Source organism: Cynocephalus volans, chromosome 2 (assembly GCF_027409185.1).
Source record: "Cynocephalus volans isolate mCynVol1 chromosome 2, mCynVol1.pri, whole genome shotgun sequence".
Lineage (NCBI taxonomy): Eukaryota > Metazoa > Chordata > Mammalia > Dermoptera > Cynocephalidae > Cynocephalus > Cynocephalus volans.
The window spans coordinates 205,501,089-205,524,551 of NC_084461.1; the positions used below are offsets into that span (position 1 = coordinate 205,501,089).

General features: G+C 42.6%; 1 protein-coding gene and 2 pseudogenes across 3 annotated transcripts in view; 2 read left to right on the plus strand and 1 right to left on the minus strand.

Moving 5' to 3' along the window:
- The window catches only part of LOC134369306 (sodium/glucose cotransporter 1), a 76,605-nt gene that overhangs the window by 13,707 nt on the left and 39,435 nt on the right, over window positions 1-23,463 (plus strand). For all 3 annotated transcript variants that reach the window (XM_063085670.1, XM_063085668.1, XM_063085669.1), the window contains exons 3-5: window positions 18,631-18,735; window positions 19,371-19,430; window positions 20,646-20,750. In XM_063085670.1, the coding sequence (XP_062941740.1) occupies window positions 18,631-18,735; window positions 19,371-19,430; window positions 20,646-20,750 (270 nt within the window). The remainder of the gene's footprint in view (window positions 1-18,630; window positions 18,736-19,370; window positions 19,431-20,645; window positions 20,751-23,463) is intronic.
- On the plus strand, window positions 13,971-14,143 carry LOC134371246 (U2 spliceosomal RNA; annotated as a pseudogene).
- LOC134370860 (large ribosomal subunit protein uL30-like) lies at window positions 22,382-23,125 on the minus strand (annotated as a pseudogene).

Below are 23,463 nucleotides of genomic sequence, written 5' to 3' on the forward strand. Positions count from 1 at the left end.
AACAGTGAGAACATGTGGTATTTCTCTTTCTGTGCCTGACTCGTTTCACTTAATATAATTCTCTCAAGGTTCATCCATGTTGTTGCAAATGGCAGTATTTCATTCGTTTTTATAGCTGAGTAGTATTCCATTGTGCAGATGTACCACATTTTCTGTATCCACTCATCCAATGATGGACATTTGGGCTGGTTCCAACTCTTGGCTATTGTAAAGAGTGCTGCAATGAACATTGGGGAACAGGTATACCTTCGACTTGATGATTTCCATTCCTCTGGGTATATTCCCAACAGTGGGGTAGCTGGGTCGTATGGTAGATCTATCTGCAATTGTTTGAGGAACCTCCATACCATTTTCCATAGAGGCTGCACCATTTTGCAGTCCCACCAACAATGTATGAGAGTTCCTTTTTCTCCACAGCCTCGCCAGCAGTTATCGTTCATAGTCTTTTGGATTTTAGCCATCCTAACTGGGGTTAGATGGTATCTCAATGTGGTTTTGATTTGCATTTCCCGGATGCTGAGTGATGTTGAGTACTTTTTCATATGTCTGTTAGCCATTTGTATATCTTCCTTAGAGAAATGCCTACTTAGCTCTTTTGCCCATTTTTTAATTGGGTTGCTTGTTTTCTTCTTGTACAGTTGTTTGAGTTCCTTATATATTCTGGATATTAATCCTTTGTCAGATGTATATTTTGCAAATATTTTCTCCCACTCTGTTGGTTGTCTTTTAACTCTTTTAATTGTTTCTTTTGCTGTGCAGAAGCTTTTTAGTTTGATATAATCCCATTTGTTTATTTTTCCTTTGGTTGCCCGTGCTTTTGGGGTCGTATTCATGAAGTCTGTGCCCAGTCCTATTTCCTGAAGTGTTTCTCCTATGTTTTCTTTAAGAAGTTTTATTGTTTCAGGGTGTATATTTAAATCCTTAATCCATTTTGAGTTGATTTTAGTATACGGCGAGAGGTATGGATCTAGTTTCATTCTCCTGCATATGGATATCCAGTTATCCCAGCACCATTTGCTGAAGAGGCAGTCCCTTCGCCACTGAATAGGCTTGGTGCCTTTGTCAAAGATCAGCTGACAGTAAGTGTGTGGGTTGATTTCTGGATTCTCTATTCTATTCCATTGGTCAGTGTGTCTGTTTTTATGCCAGTACCATACTGTTTTGGTTATTATAGCTTTGTAGTATAGCTTAAAGTCAGGTAGTGTTATGCCTCCAGCTTTATTTTTTTTGCTCAGCATTGCTTTGGCTATGCGTGGTCTTTTATTGTTCCATATAAATGTCTGGATAGTTTTTTCCATTTCTGAGAAAAATGTCTTTGGAATTTTGATGGGGATTGCATTGAATTTGTATATCACTTTGGGTAGTATGGACATTTTCACTATGTTGATTCTTCCAATCCAAGAGCATGGGATATCTTTCCATCTTCTTGTATCCTCTCTAATTTCTCTCAGCAGTGGTTTGTGGTTCTCATTATAGAGATTTTTCACCTCCTTGGTTAACTCAATTCCTAAGTATTTTATTTTTTTGGTGGCTATTGTAAATGGGCAGGCTTTCTTGACTTCTCTTTCTGCATGTTCACTATTGGAGAAAAGAAATGCTACTGATTTTTGTGTGTTGATTTTGTATCCTGCTACTGTGCTGAAATCATTTATCAATTCCAGCAGTTTTTTTGTAGAGGTTTTAGGCTGTTCGATATATAGGATCATGTCATCTGCAAACAGGGACAGTTTGACTTCATCTTTTCCAATCTGAATGCCCTTTTTTTCCTTCTCTTCTCTGATTGCTCTGGCTAGTACTTCCAACACTATGTTGAATAGGAGTAGTGAGAGTGGGCATCCTTGTCTAGTTCCTGTTCTTAAAGGAAAAGCTTTCAGCTTTTCCCCATTCAGGATGATATTGGCAGTGGGTTTGGCATATATGGCTTTAATTATGTTGAGATACTTTCCCTCTATACCTAACTTATAGAGGGTCTTTGTCATGAATGAGTGCTGAACTTTATCAAATGCTTTTTCAGCATCTATAGAGATGATCATATGGTCCTTGTGTTTGAGTTTATTAATATGGTGTATCACATTTATTGATTTGCGTATGTTGAACCAACCTTGCATCCCTGGGATGAATCCCACTTGATCGTGATGAATAATTTTACGTATGTGTTGCTGTATTCTGTTTGCTAGTAATTTAGTGAGGATTTTTGCATCTATATTCATCAAGGATATCGGCCTGTAGTTTTCTTTTTTGGTTATATCTTTACCTGGTTTTGGTATCAGGACGATATTTGCTTCATAAAATGAGTTTGGGAGATTTGCGTCCGTTTCAATCTTTTGGAATAGTTTGTAAAGAATCGGTGTCAATTCCTCTTTGAATGTTTGGTAAAATTCTGCTGTGAATCCATCTGGTCCTGGGCTTTTCTTTGTTGGGAGCCTTCTGATAACAGCTTCAATCTCCTTTATTGTTATTGGTCTGTTCAAATTTTCTACGTCTTCAGGGTTCAGTTTTGGGAGCTTGTGTGTGTCCAGAAATTTATCCATTTCCTCCAGATTTTCAAATTTGTTGGCATAGCGTTGTTTATAGTAGTCTCGAATGATTCCTTGTATTTCAGATGAATCAGTTGTAATATCGCCTTTTTCATTTCTCATTTTTGTTATTTGAGTCTTCTCTCTTCTTTTTTTTGTTAGCCATGATAATGGTTTGTCAATTTTATTTATCTTTTCAAAAAACCAACTTTTTGATTCGTTGATCTTTTGAATTGTTTTTTGGTTTTCAATTTCATTCAGTTCTGCTCTGATCTTAATGATTTCTTTCCGTCTGCTAACTTTAGGTTTGGATTGTTCTTGTTTTTCTAGTTCTTTAAGGTGAAGTGTTAGGTTGTTCACTTGCCATCTTTCTATTCTTCTGAAGTGAGCGTTTAATGCAATAAATTTTCCCCTCAATACTGCTTTTGCAGTATCCCACAGGTTTTGGTATGATGTATCATTGTTTTCATTAGTTTCAAGAAATTTTTTGATTTCCTGCTTCATTTCTTCTTGGACCCATATGTCATTAAGTAGAATGCTGTTTAATTTCCATGTGCTTGTATAGTTTCCAGAGTTTCGTTTGTTATTAATTTCTAGTTTTAATCCATTGTGGTCTGAGAAGATACATGGGATAATTCCAATTTTTTTGAATTTATTGAGACTTGATTTGTGACCTAATATGTGATCTATCCTGGAGAATGATCCATGTGCTGCTGAGAAGAATGAATATTCTGAGGTTGTTGGGTGGAATGTTCTGTAGATATCTGCCAATTCCAATTGGTCTAGAGTATTGTTTAGATCTTGTGTTTCTCTACTGATTCTTTGCCTAGATGATCTGTCTAATATTGACAGTGGGGTGTTCAGGTCCCCTGCTATTATGGTATTAGTGTCTATTTCCTTCTTTAGGTCTAATAGAGTTTGTTTTATAAATCTGGCTGCTCCAACATTGGGTGCATACATATTTATGATTGTTATGTCTTCTTGATGGATCAGTCCTTTTATCATTAAGTAGTGTCCCTCATTGTCTCTTTTTATGGTTTTTAGTTTAAAGTCTATTTTGTCAGATATAAGAATAGCTACTCCAGCTCGTTTTTCTTTTCTGTTTGCTTGGTAAATCTTTTTCCATCCTTTCACTCTTAGTCTATGTGAATCTTTATGGGTGAGGTGGGTCTCTTGTAGGCAGCATATAGTTGGGTCCTGCTTTTTGATCCAGTCGACCAGTCTGTGTCTTTTAACTGGGGAATTTAAGCCTTTTACATTAAGAGTTGTTATTGAAAGGTGTTGATTTATTCCTAGCATTTTATTGGTTGTTTGGTTTTCTTAGGTGTCTTTTGTTCCTTGCTTTCTGATTTACTGTTTGGTTTCTGTGTTTGTTGGTTCCTTAGGTTGTAGATAGAGTTTTTGTTAGCTTGTTTTCTCTTCATGAATGCCATTTTTATTATACTAGTGGGTATTGATTTTTCTTGGGTTTTTATGGCAGTGGTAGTTATTTTTCAGGAACCAAACCCAGTACTCCCTTGAGGATTTCTTGTAAGGATGGTCGTGTGGTAGTGAACTCCCGCAGTTTTTGTTTGTCTGAGAAATATACTATTTGCCCTTCATTTCGGAAGTATAGCCTTGCAGGGTAGAGCATTCTTGGCTGGCAATCTTTGTCTTTTAATATTTTGAAAATATCATCCCATTCCTTTCTAGCTTTTAGGGTTTGTGATGAAAAGTCTGATGTTAGCCTGATTGGGGCTCCCTTATAGGTGATTTGACGCTTCTCTCTTGCAGCTTTTAAGATTCTGTCTTTGTCTCTGAGTTTTGCCAATTTGACTATGACATGTCTTGAAGAAGGCCTTTTTGGGTTAAATACGTTTGGAGATCGTTGAGCTTCCTGGATCTGAAGATCTGTGACTTTTCCTATACCTGGGAAGTTTTCTGCCACTATTTTGTTGAATATGTTTTCAATGGAATCTCCATTTTCCTCCCCTTCTGGAATACCCATGACTCAGATATTTGAGCGCTTAAGGTTGTCTGATATCTCTCTCAGATTTTCTTCAATGTCCTTGATTCTTTTTTCTTTCTTTTTGTCTGCTTGTGTTATTTCAAACAGCCCATCTTCAAGTTCAGAGGTTCTCTCTTCAACTTCCACAAGCCTGCTGGTTAAACTCTCCGTTGTGTTTTTTATTTCGCTGAATAACTTCTTCAGTTCAGCAAGTTCTGCTACATTTTTTTTCAGGACATTGATTTCCTTGTACATTTCCTCTTTCAGATCCTGTATACTTTTCCTCATTTCATCATGATGTCTAGCTGTGTTTTCTTGTATCTCATTCAGTTTCCTTAGAATTATCACTCGAAATTCCTTGTCAGTCATTTCAAGGGCTTCTTGTTCTATAGGATCTAGAGTTTGAGATTTATTAACTTTTGGTGGTGTACTTTCTTGATTTTTTGTATTTCTGGTATCTTTTTTTTTATGTTTATTCATTGTGGCAGGGGGTTTCACAGTCCACCGGTTTGAGACTAATGAATAACTAGGATGTTGCTGTGGTTGCCAATTTCGTATGGCTACCTCCGTGGCTGCCCAGTTGGCCTCTAGTGCCTTGTGTGTGTGGTTGCCTCGGGTCTTGGGCTTCTCCGGGGAGCCACCTTTCTGGTCAGCTTAGACTCTGCTGGGCTGGTGGATCACATACCACAGGGTGTGTGATCGCTGTTGAGCTTTCACTTCCTGTGCAGGACTTCTCCCTGTTCCGTGTGCTCTGGCCCAGGCTGTTGGGTCATGCAGTGGTGACCCCACAGGGTGTGTGGTTTCTGTCGAGTCTCCGCCTCCCTGGCCGCACGTCTCCCCGCTCTGTGTGCACTGCGCTGGGCTGGGGCGTGTCTTCTGCAACTCTTGTCTATCAGCTGGGCCTTCAAGACCCTGCTCGGCACCGCCTCGCCCAGGAAGTCTACCAGGTTTCTGCTAGGCACAGACGACCGGTCGTTCTGGGTGCCTTTGTAGCACTCTGTAGATCTTTCTCGGGACTTGTTCACCTTTGTATCCCCCCCGGTATAAACCGAGTCTAGCGCCCGCCTGCAGCCAGCTCTCTGGCAGGTTCAAGCGGACCTGGGAACTCTCCTACCACACTATTCCCAACTAGAAATTGGTTAGGATTTTTCCGAACTGGTGGCCACAGAGATGGTAACTGCTTCCCAGTAACAGGAAGTTTACCGGGGCCAGAGTCCAGTGTGTGGTGGAGTGACAGTTGGCCGGCCGGACTTCCTTGCCCTCCCGACACTGGCTGGGGACACCCCACACCACCAACCTGCCAGAGACCCACGGAGGGAGTGGGAGGGGAGGCCGGCCCGCAGGCTCCAGAAAGCCCCGCGCCAGGCCAAGCAAGTGGGACGCCTCAGTGACGGCCGAGCCGGGCGGAGCTGCCAGCACCTGGGAAAATGGAGGCAGCCCCAGGGTGGCGAGTGAACCAGTGATGCAGGTGGGAGCCAGGTGGGCATCAGCCCCCCCACAGGGCTGGTCCAGGGGTCACTCACAGGGTCGTGCCAGGTCGTGCGCTCACTCTCTGCCTCTGGTTTGCCGCCTTCCCCGTTCTCGGCCGCTGCTGCCTTGGGCTGTTCAGTCGCGGCGCGGCTCGAGCGCTCCCAGGAATCTTCTTTAATGCCAGCCTGAAACCTCGAATCCTGAATAGGGCAGCTGGCCGCCTTCAGTGCGGCCCCAGCCTCTGGGATCCTGGCAGCGTCAACAGCAGCCCTGGCGCCGTGTTCCCTGTTTAGAGACTCGCTTTTGCAGCTAAGAAACAGTTCTTTTCCTGCTCCATACTTCAAAGCTGTTGCCTGTAAATGAGGCAGCCTCTCCTGCCAAGGGCAAAGTGGCGGTCAGCCCCCATGACCGGCCACCAACAGCGGTCCTCCCTTAAGAGACGGCAAGAGGAAGGTCCACAAGTTTCCCGGCTGCCTAAGGCCCAGTGGCCGCCTTTTCCACCTCAGCTACTCTGCGCCAACCACTGCAGCCACCGCCATCTTAGGATCGTGACTATGAAGAAATGTCCCACGATAGGCCGTCTATAAACTGGATGCCGCTAGCATGACTCTGTCCAAGTCCCAAGGCCTCCAAACCAGGGAAGCTGATGGTGTCCTTGGTGTTAATTTCTGGAACCCGAAAGCTGAGGAGTCTCGAGCTCTGATGTCCACAGACAGGAGAGAAGAGTGTATCCAGCTCCAGCAGATTGAGAGAGAGAGAGCTTCACCTCTTTCCTCTGTCTTTTTTTCTCTCTGTCTCTTTTTGGTGGAGACTTTTCCCTCCCACTTTTCATGGCTCGGTGTCTCCTCCAAGGAGCTTCTCTGATTAATGCACAGCCACTTACCACCCCATGTATTCTTTGTGTTTCTAGGCATCAGTTGACTGCAAGTAGCTAAGTTCCTGTCACTGAGTTAGTACCTATGCTCTTAGCTTCTTTCTCACTGGCAGTCTTCCCAGCATTTTCTAACAGATTAGCCCTTCTGTACACAGAGAAAGGAAAAAGCAAATTGTAATCAATATTTCTAGTTGGTTAAAGTCAGAAGACTGCTAAAACTATTGGCTGACGTGAAGTCTTTGGGTTATTCATATTAGAAATATATCTGTGCTTTTCTTGTCTACCATTGGCATGGCAAAACAAGCCAGCTGCAGCAATATATATCTTTTGGGGTAAATGTTATATTAAGGAGATGATTGAGGGTTGGAGTTAGGAGGATGGACTATGGAGCCAGTCTGCCTTGGTTTGAACCCCAGCTCCTTGCATACCTAGCTGTGTGGTCTTGGGCAAGTTATCCTCTTTGTGCCTCAGTTTCCTCAACCACAATATAGAGATCACAGCACCTACCTTGTAGAGTCTTTTTGAGGATTAAATTAGTTAATACATGTAAATCTCTCAGGGCAGTTTATAGTTAGTACTACCCAGGGTTGGCTATTGTTATTATCATCATTATTATTGTATCTCATCTCCAGATTCTCCTCCTTAAACTGTATATTCAATCATTCATCCATTTATACATTATTATTCTTTTATCCTACAACCAAGTGTTGCTTACCTATTATGTGCAAGATTCTATGTTAGCTGCTGGTATATGTCCGTGTGTATATGTGCATGTCACTCACATTCTTACAATATACATGTAAAATTACAAACAGCAGTTAAGTGTTAAGAAAGAAATGTATTTGAGTCAAAGAGGGTGGTTGGAAAGGAGAGGGTCTTCCTTAATTTCTGTAGGAGGATCGGGGGGGGGCCTTTCTGAAGATTGGGCATTTAGGCTGAGACCTGAACGGTCAGAAGGAGCCAGCCATATGAAGATTGGGGGATGAGCAATCCAAGCAGAAGGAACAGAGTGGTCAAAGGCCCTGAAGTAGGAAAGAGCTGGAGTATCTGAGGAACTGAGAAGGGGCCAGCATGGTGGGGAGAGAGTGCATTTAGATCAGGCCTTTTGCGTGAGGGACCCCGAGTGGTTGATGATTCCAAAGATGGGCCTATCTGGATAGGTGGGTGGGTTGGCCTCCAGCCTCCTTGACCTCTGAATGCCAACGGAAGACGTCACCTGCCTTTTGTGCCAAAAACTAGTGGGAAAATGTCAGCTTTGGCAATAGTTTCCTGATTTTCTGCCCCTTTGGTTCTTTGGTCAAGGAGAGCTATTCATGAAGATTATGAGTAAAAGACGACCATTGTCTGTGGGCACATGAGCTGACAGAGTAAACAGAGATTATGACTTTGGAGCAAGGCCTGTGTCTACATATTTGCCAGAGTCTCAGAAATAAAATATTTTGAATGTACAAGCCCCACCTTCTTTTCTGTCCCAATCCAGGAAGTGTAATACCAGAGAGATGACAAGGGTCAAAGGTTAAACCTTTCCAAACTTCCCCTGCAAAGAGAGCTTGCTAAGGGAGATGCTGATCAAGATGAAAGACCAGTTCCTGAGAGGGTGAGGGAGGAATCTGAAATGGAACACCACACAGACGAGCACATGCTGTTCCCGAGTTTACAGTGAGATGGGCAGGAGGGTCTCACACCACTGTGCCTCTTCGGGGACGTTCAGAAGAGAATGTCTGAGGAAGAAGGAGGAAGAGCGTGGTGCTGTAGTCTCTCCCTGTGCCCCCTGGACTTCAGTCACCTTTGGCTGTGGGACCTTGGGCAAGTTACTTCCTTCCTCTGATCCTTAATCTTCTCATCTATAAAGTGAAGATGAGAATAATATCAACCTCACAGGACTGCTGTGGGTATTAAATAAGATAAAGTGAATGGTTCAACACTTGGTCCAAAGGAAGCACTGTAAAAGTTAGTGTTCCTCTCTCCCTTTCTCATTCTCCCAGGACGAGGCTCTTAAGGGTTGCCAGATTTAGCAAATAAAAATACAGGATACCTAGTTACATCTGAATTTCAGACAAATAATGAATACTTTTTTTAGTATAAGTATGTCCCATGCAATATTTGGGACATACTTATACTACAAATAGTATTCATTATTTGTCTGAAATGCAGCTTTAACTGGGTGTCTTGTATTCTGATGTATGCCAAAGTTTGAGAACAACTGTGGGAAGACATACCAACAGAGGTGTCTAGCACAGCCCAAAGAAGGGATAGAGAGGAGGCCCTGGGATCTCCTGATATCCCTTAAAGGTGAGGACAGAAGTAGGGATCAGGAAGCCACCACCAGAATTCTGCACATTCTGGGTATTACATGGTCCATTAACAAAGAAAGCGATTAGCTGAGTGCATTTTCCACTTGAGCTATGATGATCCTGCTCCCTCACAGAGAACATGACCACTTTGTCACTTTCAGGAAATTCAGAGCATTCTATAAAATATTTCTTCAGAATAGCATGCCTTTGTGGGGCAAAACCTTTTAAAAGGTTTCTCACATTTATTACCTCATAAAAGCCCAATCACACCCTTGTGGGGTAGGCTTAGAGGGATTCTTATCTTTGGGTTATAGTGGAGGAAACTGAGGCTCAAAGCAGTAAAGTGACTGGCTTAAAGTCCCATAGTTTGCTATAGCAGAGCCAAGATTAGAACCAGGTCAGAAGGCTCCCAGGGTGCTTAGAAGGAGGGGAAGGAAGAAAAACATGTCCATGCCATTTAATTGTCCTTTCAGACACAATTATTCATACAGGGCACTTTTTGAAAAAGTCCATTGGCTGCCTGTGATTGTGAAGCTGGAAAGAAATGCATACACCCATTGTCCATTGCCTTGGGCAGGTCTTGACTCCTGGGTTAGCGGTTCTGAGAGTGCAGTGCTCTTACTTTGCACAGAGTGTGGAGTAAAGATAAAATTAATGTGTAAACTTGAGCCATTTTCTTCCTGTGGGCTATACTTTCATTTTCATTTGAAAATAACAAGGTTGACTTTAATTATTTCCAAGGTAATTCTAGCTCTAACTTCAGATGAGCTGGGTTAAGATGTGTATTTTCTATTTCCTGTCACACAAAACATAATTGTAGTTAGCATTCAATGACGTTTTCATGTCTCTTTTTACATCCCCCTAAACATATAACTTACCTGCCTGCTTCCTTCTCAGTTCTTGGGCTCTGCCAGTGAATCTGACATATCTCTGGAATTATTGTCCTTTATGTTTAAGAATTGCTTTCTGATGATAAAATTACACAAACTCATTGTGAAAAAATTGGAGAAGTATAAAAAAAGTAAAAAAAAAAAGCACTTATTGTTTTCTCTTCCAAAGATAACCACTGTTCGATTTGGATATATTTCCATCAACATATGCATACACACACAGGCATATATTTGAACATTTTGGAGATCATATGGTGTATATGTTTGCACATGATTTTTTTTTTGACATTTTATCGTGAGTATCTCTCCATGTCATAACAAATTCTTCAAAGCTGTAATTTTAATCGCTGTATAATATTCCATAATAAGTATGAACCTTAATTTATCCAATTGTTTTCCTATTGTTGGGCAGTTATCTTGTTTCCAACTTTCCTCTGTTGTAAATAATGTGGCAATGAACCTACTAATGAAATCCTTATGTATGTCTTTGTCTGAATCTCTGATAATGTGCTTAAGATAGAATTCTAAAAATAGGATCATGTAGTGGAAGGAGATGAACTTTTAAATGATTTTGACGTGTACCAGCAAACTGTTTTCCAGAAAGATTGTATCAATTTAGATCAATTTAGAAATTTACATTTCTACCAGAAATATGTGGGAAAGCCTATTTGATTGCCAACACCAAGTATCATCTTTAAAATTTTTGCTTGTTTGAAGGACTAACCCACAAAGTCAGATCTCCCTTTTGGTCTTGTTCTTACTTATACTGAGCATACAGGTCACCTGATTGATATCTCACAGAGACTTTTCATAGTCTCTAGTACATGTGCCCTGCTGTCCTCATGGGCTTTATGTAGGTCTGGAAGGCCAGGTTTGTTGCCTCTTGCTCAGGATAGAGTGGTCCTTGGCATGGGCCTATGAAGCATCCATGTAGCCAGTAGTAACAAATATAACTCTAAGGCATTTTGTCACCATGATTTTTGTTGTTTCCCCAAAAGAAGCATTCAGGGATTTGATATCACCCACTCACTTAGCAGAGTCCTTGCCATGTATAAGGAAGATACTGTGCTAACTGGAAGCAGAAATGCTCTTTGAAGGCTAGAAGATATTTGGGGTACCACATTTGTTCAGAAGAAGTTACCAACATGGATGTGACCAGGAGAGTGGAACAGGTAACATGTGGGGTGAGAGATTAGAGGAGGGAGAGATCAGCTGTGCATGGTGTCAGCCGAGAGATGGACCTGGCTTTATCTTGAAGACTGGAGCAGTGTTTTGGTAGGCAGAGCTCCATGGAGAGGGAATTCCAGGAAGAGAAAAATGGCATAAACAAAAGCAGGAGGCAGGAGAGCACAGAGCATGTCTAGAAGACTGAGTCTGTGATTTTGCCAGTGTGTAGGGTACATGACAGAGCATGGCAAGGCTGCTGGGGTTGGAAAAGGTAGGATTGGCTGGATTACAGAGAGCCTTGAAATTTCATGCCACAGCAGAGGGACAGAGGAGTTATCTGGTTGACAATCTCTGTTGTCTCTGGTGGTTGGGATCACCTTCTGGGAACTCTTATCATTCCATCTCTTGGGGGGATAAATTGTGTGTGGAAGAATTTCCCACAAAGCCTTTAAGTGGCTTCAGAGAATTTCCATTTGAAATGTCTCAATAACTTTGCTGTGGCCTGAGGATATTCTGGAAATCTTTATTCTACTGAGCCACCAGTTTTGTGGTCTCATTGGTGAGATGGGTCAAAGCTTCTTCCAGCTTATGTGCCATATGTTGGCATGTGATTGAAGCAACAGCATCTCCCACTGGGCAGTATGAATGCCATGGTAACAGACCTTTAAAACTCTGGAGACTAAGCAGGGGATTTTGGAGAGAGCCTCTTTCATCCCGAATTTTTTGTTCTCCAGAGCTTAGCATTGTAATTGTATAGTTAGTGACTGTGCTCCTGCTTCTGAAGAGAGGTCAAAACAAGTTTAAGGAGGAAATAAGGACTTTCAACACAGTCTAGGGCAGCCTTTTCAAACTTTATTGTGCATGAGAATTACCTGGAGAGCCTATTACTCTGATTTAGTAGGTCTGGGTGCCGACTGAGGATTTGCATTTCTCACAAGCTCCCAGATAAAGCTGATATTACTGGCCTGCAGAATGCTCTGTGAGTAGGATTGGTTCTGGGACCTCATTTCAAGGGCTGACTTAAGCACTGAAGGAATGATCATTAGGGTAATGTCTATCTTCAGTTCAAGAGATAGATGCAATCCTTGCTAGCTTCTGACTTCTAACACTAATAGAAGAGGAATGATTTGATCTGATTTTTTCCTTTATGGCTTAAGTAGTTTTCCCTTTAGAGAAGACTCATGGGAAAACAACAAATTTCTGCCAAACCTAGGAGGAGTTGAAGAGAAAAAAAATTTAGGTGATGGAGCCCCTGTCTTGTTAAGGCAAACCAAATTGGTCTTATCAGGAATCTCAATTGCAATGAGAGGAAATCTGTTCTTGTTAAGTGTTCCAAATAATGTAGAGGCAGATTCTCTAATAGTGACAGGAATTAGAGAGACTGGCCCAGGTCCTTACTACTGCTAAGGACCCCTAGCCAAGTGACAGGTTTAAAAGAGGATTTGAAGCCAGATGATGTTAAAACCAGACGGGAAGTCAAGAAGGGTGGCCTGCTCCACTCTGGACAGCTCATGTCTGGAATAGTCTATTCGGATCTGAGGCCCACTTGGGGACAGAGAGGGGGCTCAGAGCTGCAGACAGCAACAAGGGTGATGATATTCCAGCCCATGTCCGGTAAGGAACAGACATAGGAGAAGAAGAAACAGCCTGGAGAAGATTTAAGGGGGGTACCACCCCTGTCCTCAGATATTGGAAGAACTAGCTTACAGAAGAGAGATTTGACTTGTTCTGTATGACTCTAGAGGATGGAAGTAGCATTAATGGGTAGATTTCAGCTCAAAGTAAAGAAGGACTTTTTAACAATTAGAGTTGTCCAACCACGGATTCAGCTGCCTTGTAAGGTGGGGAGTTCTCTGTCACTGGAGGTGTACAGTCAGAAGCTGTCACTTCGAGGTGTTGCACAGAGGACTCAAGCTGAGACATCTGTGGACCCATCCAACTCTGGAAGACTCTATGATTCTATAATTTCTCCATATAAATCTCCCCTCCTGCCAACCTTCTAAGATAGGAAATTTAGGCAGTAAAATGTGATCGTGAATGTCCTAAAGGCACCCCCCCCAGTCTTTTTGCCTTTTATTATGTGACATTATGTTATTTTCCCAAGTACTATGCTCTCAATCCTGTTGGGTTTGGTCAGGCCCAGCTCATCTTGCACAGTGACAGCAAAATATCTACTTGTGATGACTTTTTTAGCCCCGCCAGGGGATGAGGAGGGCTTGGAAAGAAGTTAGTCAGAAATATGGTCAAGCTGGAGAAATTTTAGATAAAGTCTAAAATCCAGAATTCAGAGGGAGTGTGGGAAGAAATTACAGAGAAGGACATGGTGATGATTCATGTCACTGGGTCACTCCCCGGATGGGTTCTGATTCCCAAATGGGCATGAGTGTGGGTGAGAAGTGGACAGAGAGAGTGTTTGGGAAATCAGTGTGACGAAAGTGTTGTTCATGAGCTCCAGCGAGAGGAGGGGCAGAGGAGTGTAGGTGATAAAGCGGTGCTGTCTGTCTTAGTCTGCTCAAGCTGCCATAGCAAAATACCACAGACCGGGTAGCTTAAACAATGGAAATTTACTTTTTCAAAGTTCTGCAGGCTAGAAGTCCCAGATCAAGGTGCTGTTGGGGTTGGTTCCTGGTGAAGCCTCTTTTCCTGGTTTCTAGACAGTTGTCTTTTCTCTGTGTCCTCATATGGCCTCTTCATTGTGTGTGTGTGTGTGTGGGGGGTAAGATAATGAGAGATCTCTGGTATCTCTTCCTCTTCTTATAAGGACACCAGTCCATTGCTTCTCGGCCTTTTTGCTAAGATCAAGTGTAGTATCTGTTTTTATCAGTTTAATAAGGACACCAGTCCTATCAGATTGGGGCCCCACCCTTATGACCTCATTTAACCTTTTTATCTCCCTAAAGGCCCTGTCTCCAAATACAATCACATTGGAGGTTAGGGCTTCAACATATGAATTTTTTTGTTGTTGTTGGTGGTGGAATAAGAAGTCAGCTTTTACTCAGGAATACCAATGACCTGAGGAGAGATGTCAGGCAAATCCATTTTTCCAGTAAACCTGAAGGACAATGGCCAGACTAAAACCATCTCAAAGACTCAGATTTACTGAGGAGTTTTTAAAGAGGGGGTTGAGGGAATGGAGCGTGGGAAATGAAAAGGAGGGAGGGGACATGATCTGTGAAGGCTCCGAGCAAGGAGCCAGATCCAAGTTCTTGCCAAGGCTCCATCTGGTTTCTGTTCCCATCCTTGATGTTTTCTTAGGGTCCTGCTGGATTTTGATGAGCTTTGGGGTGGAATCGGTATAGCTTTATTGATATCTTCTTTGGTTTCCTGGGATCTGGATAGTATGTGTCTCGTGGCAAGTTTGCAATTCCAGGCTAACATTAAGTCTTTCATACAATTGCCTCCCTACTCTTGAGTTACTTCAGTTCATGTTCTCTGTTTTCTGCAGTAAATCATTCAGAAAACTTTTCAGGGAAGGTTCTTGGTTGACATACTCTCTTAACTTCTGCATATTTGAGAATGTCTTCTAGTTTCCTTTGTATAGAAATGATAACTTGGCAGGGTATATAATTCTTGGCTCAAAACTATTTTCCCTTAAAACTCTGTAGATATTGTTCCATTGTCTTATGGCATTTAGAGTTGCAAGAGAAAAATCTGAGGTCAGTCTGAGTTATGCCCTGTTATAGGTAACTTGCTTTCTCTGTCTGGCTACTTGTAGAATTTTTTCTTTATCCTTGAAATTTAAAAATGTCACCAGAATATATGTAGGTGTTGCTTTCTTTTCATTGAATTTTAAAGGTACCCTGTGTACTTTTTCCATTTGTAGATCTAATGTGTTCTTCAACTATGGAAATTTTCTTCAATTAGCCCCTTAATTACTGTTTCAGCTCCATTTGCTTTGTCCTCTGTTTCAGGTATTCCTATTATGTGTACATTGTGTCTCCTGGACCGACCCTCTTGGTCTCTTTTTTTCTCATCTTGATTTCTTTTCCCTTTTCTCTGCATTCTGTGAGATTTTCTCTTGTTTTGCATTTACTTCAGTGATTTGATTTTGTGGAGAATCCACCTTGTAACCTCACTCTATTAACTCTCTCAACTCCGTGATACATTGCAAGCTCTCTGCCCATCCCTTCTCTAACACTATGGATAGTTTGTCAAACTCCCTTGTTATACAATTCCTAAACCTTTCTATAGTTTCTATTTCCTGTGCTACATCCATTTCAAGAGGAGGCATTTTCTAGATTACTTAGCTCTGTTCCTTTCTTCTGAATTGCAGTATTATGACCTTTTCAATAGCTCTTCTTAGCAAACAGGACCAAAAATGAAGATTATGGGCTCAACACATGAATTTTGCAGGGAGGACACAATTTAGTCTGTAACAGTGTCCATTGTGGCTCTTGTGAATTGTCTTTGAGAGTGAAATAATTGTCCTCTTGGGAGGAAATGGGAGAGAATGGTTACCAATTGAGGGTCATTCTGAGTGGCCAGCCATTACTGATTCATTATGTCACTGAACTTTTGCACAACACTGTCATGAGAGAAGGTGGAAGCTCACAGATGTGTGATCACCCAGATAGCAAGAGGTCAAGAAAGCATTCAAACTCAAATTTTTAAGCTCATGCTGTCTTCACACTGGAGGGAAATTTACCAAGAAATCTTGCTGAATTCCTGGGACTATGTGTTCAAGCCAAGCTGTGGGCGCTTGGCAGGCCCTTTAGGGTGTTCAGGAGGGTCTCCGAATAGGGCAGTGATATGACCACAGTTGTGCTGTGGGGAGGTAACTGGCCATGGGAGTGGGTGGGGGTGACTGATAGGAGGGAGAGACTAGACATCATCTAGAAGCTTGTTGTATAGTCCTGTTGTATATGATGACAGGCAGCACAAAGGCAATACAGATGTCCACAACATTGTGAAGTCAGAGTCAGGGTTTTGGTAAATGATTGAGGGGCAGGTCATGGGGTCGAGAGAGGGAGTTCAGAATGAGGCTAAGGTGGTGCCCCTAACAGAAATGAACCGAACCTGGCCCAGGACATTCTGGTACCCCCAAATCGCTCCTGGCCCCCTTCCATACTCTTCTCAGCTGGTGAGGGGTGATGGACCTCAGGACAGCCTGAGATTGCTTAAAGTCCGATGTCTTCCTTTGGAGGGGATATTGGAGAGGACTTCTGGAATTTAAGATTAATCTAATGCAGTTAATAATTTCTGGTAATTATGTCCTTAATAGTACACTATTAGGCTTAATAATTTACCAAGTGAGAGGTGATAAATGAAAATGGGTCAGGACAGGTGGGCCACTTGCTGAAGGGAAATTTTGATTAAAAGTGGACTCTTATCCCCAGCAAGCTTTGAGCAGAAACAGGTGGACATCTCATTTCCCCTAGTTTTCTGTTTTAAATGGACGGTATTCACACAGTTACTCAAGTCCCAAATCTAGGGGTTGCCCTTGATTACTCTTTTCCTCATTTCCAATGTCTAATCCATTCATAAAGCCTGTTGACTTTGTTTCTAAAACTTACTCCCAATCACTAACTTGTCTTTGTCTCTACTGCTACCACCTTAGTCCAAGCTGCCATCCTCTCACCTAGAGGCAGTGATAACCTCCCACCTGGTTTCTGTTCTCTCCCTTGCCCCCAATACTACACCCTCCACATAATTTAGAGCAATCTTTAAAAGAAATGAGATCCTGCTTCCTCCCTGCTTAAAACATTCTAGTGACTTCCCATCACGCTAAGAGTAAAACCCACTCTTCCTATCCTGGCTTCCTAGAATCTATGTGACTCCACCCTCCCGACTTTCCAGCCTCCTCTCAGGCCATTCTCCTGCCTTCCAGCACTTTCCAGCCACTCTGGCTTTCTTTCTGCTTCACCACATGCATGTCTTTCCTGCTCAGAGGGTCTTTGTTTTGTTGGCATGCTTTCCCTCTGATCTCTGCATGATTGGCTCCTTTTTTCACTCAGATCTTGGCTTGAAGGTTTGAGTTATAATAATAATTCTCTAAAATTAGAGAAGAATCTAACCACTCTATCACACTTTATTCTCTTCACAGCACTTACCATTCTCTGATCTTTCTTTTTATTGTTTATTTATGTTTACTGTGTTTGAATATAAACAGCTGATTCCCCAGAGTCTAGAATATGTTTGGCACATTTAGAAGATGCTCAGTTAATATTTGTTGAGAGAATGAATGAGTGCACTTACACCGCTGTCTCCTCCTCATCATTCTGAGAACTCCTTCCACCCAGGCCTTCAGCAATCTCCCTCTTCTCTGATTTAGTATTTGGCAGAAGCACCAGCTGCCTTATATTGGGACAGGGCTGGTATTTTTAGGACAGTTTCTTGGAGTAATCTGTCTTTTGGGAGATAGGTGTTTTGGTCCAGAATTGGACTATCTTAGGGACATTAGACAAATAGCTGTCAGCCTCCACCATGTGCTAAGCAAGAATGGGAATAATTATACTTGTTTGGTACTTATCAAATGCTGCTGTACCTTCTTCTCTGGAGTATAGAAGGACTCTAGAACTTTCTGGAGTTCTTTTGGCTCACAGATGCAGTTGACCTGATGGCATAGCATATTGGTCAGTGCAAGATCCCTTTCTTGTTTTTACTGCTATTTTTTTCTTTGTCTCCATTCACAGTCCCATTATCCTTTCCTTTTCCAGTCTTCCTCTCTTGGGTATTTAATATATGTCTTTCCAATCTGTTTTCTAATCTGTATACTTAGACATATGTGTCTCCTTGAAAAATTCAGTATTTTGTGCATGTGTCTATGTAGTCTCTTTGTAAAAAAATTAAAAAAAATAAAAATACTATATGGATTTAGAGAATTATTATTATTAGTTTCATCTCTTGTTACTTAGGAGTATATAGAATCATATAATTTAATAGCTAAGAATCACTGGGAAATCACTGGCTCTGTGCCCCTCCCAGTTTGACAAGATGACTGAGGCCCAGAGGCTTCTTTCTTTTAAATGATTCTTTTCTAGAAAGTTGCCTGTATTTACTGAGAGCCTGTATTGGGCCAGGCCGTAAGCCACCAGGCATGCTGGAGGATATGGAGCTGAATGGCCCAGGCCTGCCCCTGAGTAGACAGCCTCGCAGGAGACTTTCAGTAGAGGCCCAGCAGGCTGTGGAGCTTCCCGTGTCTTCTTCACTATTGCGCGTTGGTCTCACAAAAGACTCATGGATCATCTGCTTTGGGAATACCTCCCACTGCTTCTTCCCTAATCATCTCCTTTTCATCATCCCCATTTCCCAAGTCCCCACATCTGCCTTCTGAACCAGCTATTCGGACAGACTCCAGCACAGTAGAGTTCCTGCACCACCTCTACTCATTCCTGTCCTTCTCTTGGCTGACATGTCCCTTCTCTCTTTGTCCTACTCCGAGTGTCCTGGTTGAGTCTACAGTCTGCACCTGAATTTATTTTTGTGTTTCCAGATTGGTGCCTCCCTCTTCGCCAGTAACATTGGAAGTGGCCACTTTGTGGGACTGGCTGGGACAGGAGCAGCTTCAGGCATTGCCATGGGAGGCTTTGAATGGAACGTGAGTAACGACAGAGCCACTGTGTCCTGGGACTGGAGGGAGCATTAGCAGTCAGCCAGGTCAATCTATGCTCAGAGGAGCTCTGGGTGTTAGGAAACTCCTCAGAGCTGCCCAGGTGTAGGTGGAGGAGGGGCATGGCTTCAGGAGCCCCAGCATCCACCAGAGCAGCATGAGAAAACCACTGATATGACAGTCGTTCTCTTTCCCCTTAGTGTTAGAAAGCCAAGCCCCCCAGTATCCTTCTAGTCACATTGCAGATTTGGACTGCTAATCACCAGATTTCCATAATAATAATAATAATTATTATTATTATAAAATCTCTCTGAATGGTATTTTATTCCTTGTAACCAGGGAAGGGGCAAGGGAGAACTCAGCGCCCTGGCTAGGGCCTAGGGCTGTGATATTAGTGGGTTACCTCCTGGGATCCCCTCTGCTATTGCCCAACTACTGTTTCCCTGGGCCTATTGGGCAGCAAAGGCCGCCTCCAGTCTCTAATGGCCACCAAGGTAGTTGTCCTCAGAGCTAAAAAGAGCAAATACTGGGTGATTTTTCTGCAACAGCTAAGAGGCCCTTCAGGCGGCAGGCGTGGGCTAAGCTTTCTTCTAGTTTGAATCCACCTCTTGTTTTGATTTCAGGCCCTGGTTTTGGTGGTTGTATTGGGCTGGGTGTTTGTCCCCATTTACATTAAGGCTGGGGTAAGTATCTGTTCTGTTATTCCATTTCTTGCTGGCAAACATATATGTGAGCTTGGTGCTCCTGGAGAACAGAGGAGACTTTATGGTACAAATGTCAGAGAAGACCTGTGGGTTGGCTTTTGCTCCCAGGTCATAAAGTTTCTGACTGCCAGCAGGGGCATTAAACAGATCCACTAGGTTGGATCTGATGGCTTTTGTCAGTCCATGCTCATGACTTTCCCTCTAGGAAGCTCCCCTAAGCAACCTCACTCAATTCAACTCTCTGAAGCATCATGTTTCCTCACTCTTGGTGTGTACTTGCACTGCACTGCCATGCACTGCTCTTAACATAGAACTGACTCTAGCCTCTGCCCCTGGAAAAGAAGCAGCTTGAGAAAAAGAACTTTATTTTGCCTTCATTTACATACATCAGCAGCTCTTGTTTGCTGAGCATGCAGCTTGTACTCAACTATCAAATGCATGCTTGGTTTCCTGACTATGTCTCTCTGTCATTTTGCATAGGGCAGCTTTGGTATCATCTGTTCAGTGAGATATAATGAACACCTATTATGTGTAAGTCTATACTGTAGGAGATAAAAGCAATATAGGAGAAACACAGGGCAGATTCTGCATCTTTTCAAGGCTCACAGTTTACTGGTGACACATGTCTGGTCCCAGGAGACAATGGGCTCATGGTTGAGGGAGCAAGAAAAGAAGCGTGGTTGGAATTTGCAGAAAGGAACTGGGAGAACAGTTGGGCAGGCCTCCAGCTGCAATCATTAACCCTGCCTGTGTGAAGAGCATCATGAAGCCTGGCCAGCTTGTTTGGTGCCCTGCAAAGATGCCACCATTGTTACAATGTCTTGTTTGCAGTAGGTGCTCTGTATAGTAATGAAAAAAAAATATATATTCCCTCCTACTCTAGGGCAAGGATCTGCCTCCTTAGTTATGCCTAGTCATGTGTCCATTCAAAAACAGGTGTTTATTGATCATCTTCTATGTGCTGGGATAACACCTAGCTACTCCTATAGCAGTGGGGCAGGTGGGATTACAACAAGGAAATGGCTGGCAGTCAGGGGCCATCTTTCCACCTTGCAGACTTCTGTGGCCAATGATGGTTATAAATCCTTGAGCATACTTCCGTGGCTCTAACATCAGGGTGGATCTCATTTCTCTGCCTGTTCTGGGCCCTCTGGTCTCTCTCGCTGGCAGTGACCTCTCTTGCATCCCATGCAGGTGGTGACAATGCCAGAGTACCTGCAGAAGCGGTTCGGAGGCAAGCGGATCCAGATCTACCTTTCCCTTTTGTCCCTGTTGCTCTACATTTTTACCAAGATTTCGGTGAGTCCACTGCTCTGGGGGCTGGGCACTGGCTGTCTCAGTAGCTGCTCACTCTCACTTCCCAGCACATGCTGCCGCACCAAGATGCAGCTCTATATGTTTCTATTAACTCAGTCCCTTAAGCCTTCTTGCTTCTTGGGGTAAAGTCCTATTTCACGCATCAAGGAACCACGGGAGTTCAATGGAACTCCTTGTCCTCCACTGTGGTGCAGGTTGAAAACATAAACAGGTTTAAGAAGGCTCAGGGAAAGCTGTTTTTGAAAGAAGATTAGAAGGGAGTTAGGGATAGAACCACCATATGATCCAGCAATCCCACTACTGGGTGCGTATCCAAAGGAAACAAAATCAGTATGTTGAAGAGATATCTGCACACCCATTTTAGTTGCAACATTATTCATAATAGCCAAAATGTGGAATCAACCCAAGTGCCCGTCAATGGATGAATGGATAAAGAAAATGTGGTATATATACACAATGGAATACTATTCAGTCATTAAAAGAATTAAATCCTGTCATTTGCCACAATATGGATGAACCTGGAGGATGTTATGTTAAGTGGAAAAAGCCAGACATGGAAAGACAAATACAGCATGACCTCACTTACTTGTGAAATCTGAAAAAGTTGAACTCATAGTAGCAGAGAGTAGAATGGTGGTCACCAGGGACTGGGGAGATGTTGGTCAAAGGATACAAAATTTCAGTTAGATAAGAATAAGTTCAAGAGATCTATTGTATATCATGGTGACTACAGTTAATAACAATGTATTGTATTTGAAAATCTCTAGGAAAGATTTTGTGTTTTCACCATAAAAAAATGATATGTGAAGTAATGCTTATGTTAATTAGCTTGACTGAGCCATCTCACAATGTACACATATTTAAAAACATCATGTTGAACATGATATGTATATACAATTTTTATTTCTCAATTTAAAAAAAAGGGGGAATTAGAAATATCTAAGGACTGGCTCCAACCTTAGAGGCAGCCATGGGACTTGGTGCCCTGTCAGGGTCAAAATTTGACTCCATCTGACATTTCTGATGCACTTAAACATGGACATCAGTGCCAACTCTGTAAGGGACTACTGACATTCTGTCTTCTTTTATGGACAGGGAAATGAAAACCCTGGGGATGGAAAGTACTCAGGATCCTGAATCAGGAGTAGAACCCAGGCTTCTGACTCTTACTTCACTGTCCTTTTCCCTGCATGAGGCTCCCTGTGTTCACTTGAGATCAGCTCCCTGGGCTGCTAGTTGCTAACCCTTTAGGGGATTTTTACTGTCTCTGAACCCAACCACGGGGTTGCTCTCCTACCAACCTATTCTCCTTGCCAATCTGGAGCAGCAGTCCCCATTTTGCAGAGCTGAGATTTCTCAGAAACTGGCTGGCCACTGGGGTGCCTTTGAAAGCTGAGCAGAGCTCTTGGCTGACCTACTGGAGCAAGCCTTGTATTCCTTCTTTCCTTCATTTTTTCTTCCTTGAAAGTGTTCAAGTCAATTCCTCATGATGGCAAGACAAAACAAAGCGGGAACCCCCCCCCCTCAGGAAACCATCAAAATTCTTTTCTTTTTCGAAAGCAGTCGCTCTTTATCTAACTAAGCAGATTGCAAAAACAATCACGGCAGACACCTTAGTTCATCTTTCTAATAAGCCCGTTGATTTGATCTTCCCTGTTGCTAGCATCTCCACCTTCCACAAAATGAGTGGTCGTCTTCTTCATCCCACCCCATGGAGAAGATAATTTGAAGGGCCACAGGAAGTTACTCGCTTCTTTGAAGTGCTTTCCAACAGTATAGATCTCATGAATCAGATCCTCCATGCAGATGATGCCATATTTACTAAGAGATTGGGCAATCAAAGTGTTATCTATCAAGGCAATTTGCTTCTTATTGATTTTGCCATAACCATGCTTTGTAGATTAGTTTATTTACTGACTTCAGGTTTGGGTACCCACAAGCAATATATGGTTTCACAATCCTCAGCATGTTAATTGAAGCCTTGTTGAGCTTAACAAAGGTGCCATTGAAGATCTGGCAAAGGAAAAGAAGCTGCAACACTTTTCAGACCTTTGGGCTCACACTTGATACCTCTAATCTTGATGACAATTACCAATTTGGGTTCTGCAGGTGCATAGAAGTTAACAGTTTTTCTTCCATCCTAGCCATATGAATCTCAGTTCTGTACATCTGCCTATATTCCTGTGATAGTGCTTAGCTTTTTCATAGATAAGCTTCTTCCTTGTCTTTTGAAGCATCTTTAGGGCAAACTTCTTCCTCTGGCGCTTGATCTTCAGCTCTGTGAAGTTCCTTCACTTTTTCTTAAGGGTTTCTGTCACAGCAGGAGCCTTCTTTTCCTTCTCGTTGACACCCTTCATGGTTCCAAAAGATGGTAGGAGGAGAAAAGTTTTCATGTAAGTTTTGGTCGGCATTTTTCTTTCCCTAAGATGAATGTCAGTCTGATAAAGATTAAAACAACAGTGGGGGAAAAAAAAAAGAGAGAAAGAAAGAAAATGTGAATGATAAAGAATAAGAAAGAAAAAAGGATCTTGGTAAGAAAACTACCTAGGAAAACAATTGGAAGAAGCTGGGTTCCTGGTCTGTTCTACTGCTCACTAGCAGGTGACCTGGGGAAGATGGCATAAGCTTTCCAGAACTTAGCTTCCTCCTGAGTAAGGGAAGGATAATAATTCCTACCTAGCCGAACTCACTGGGT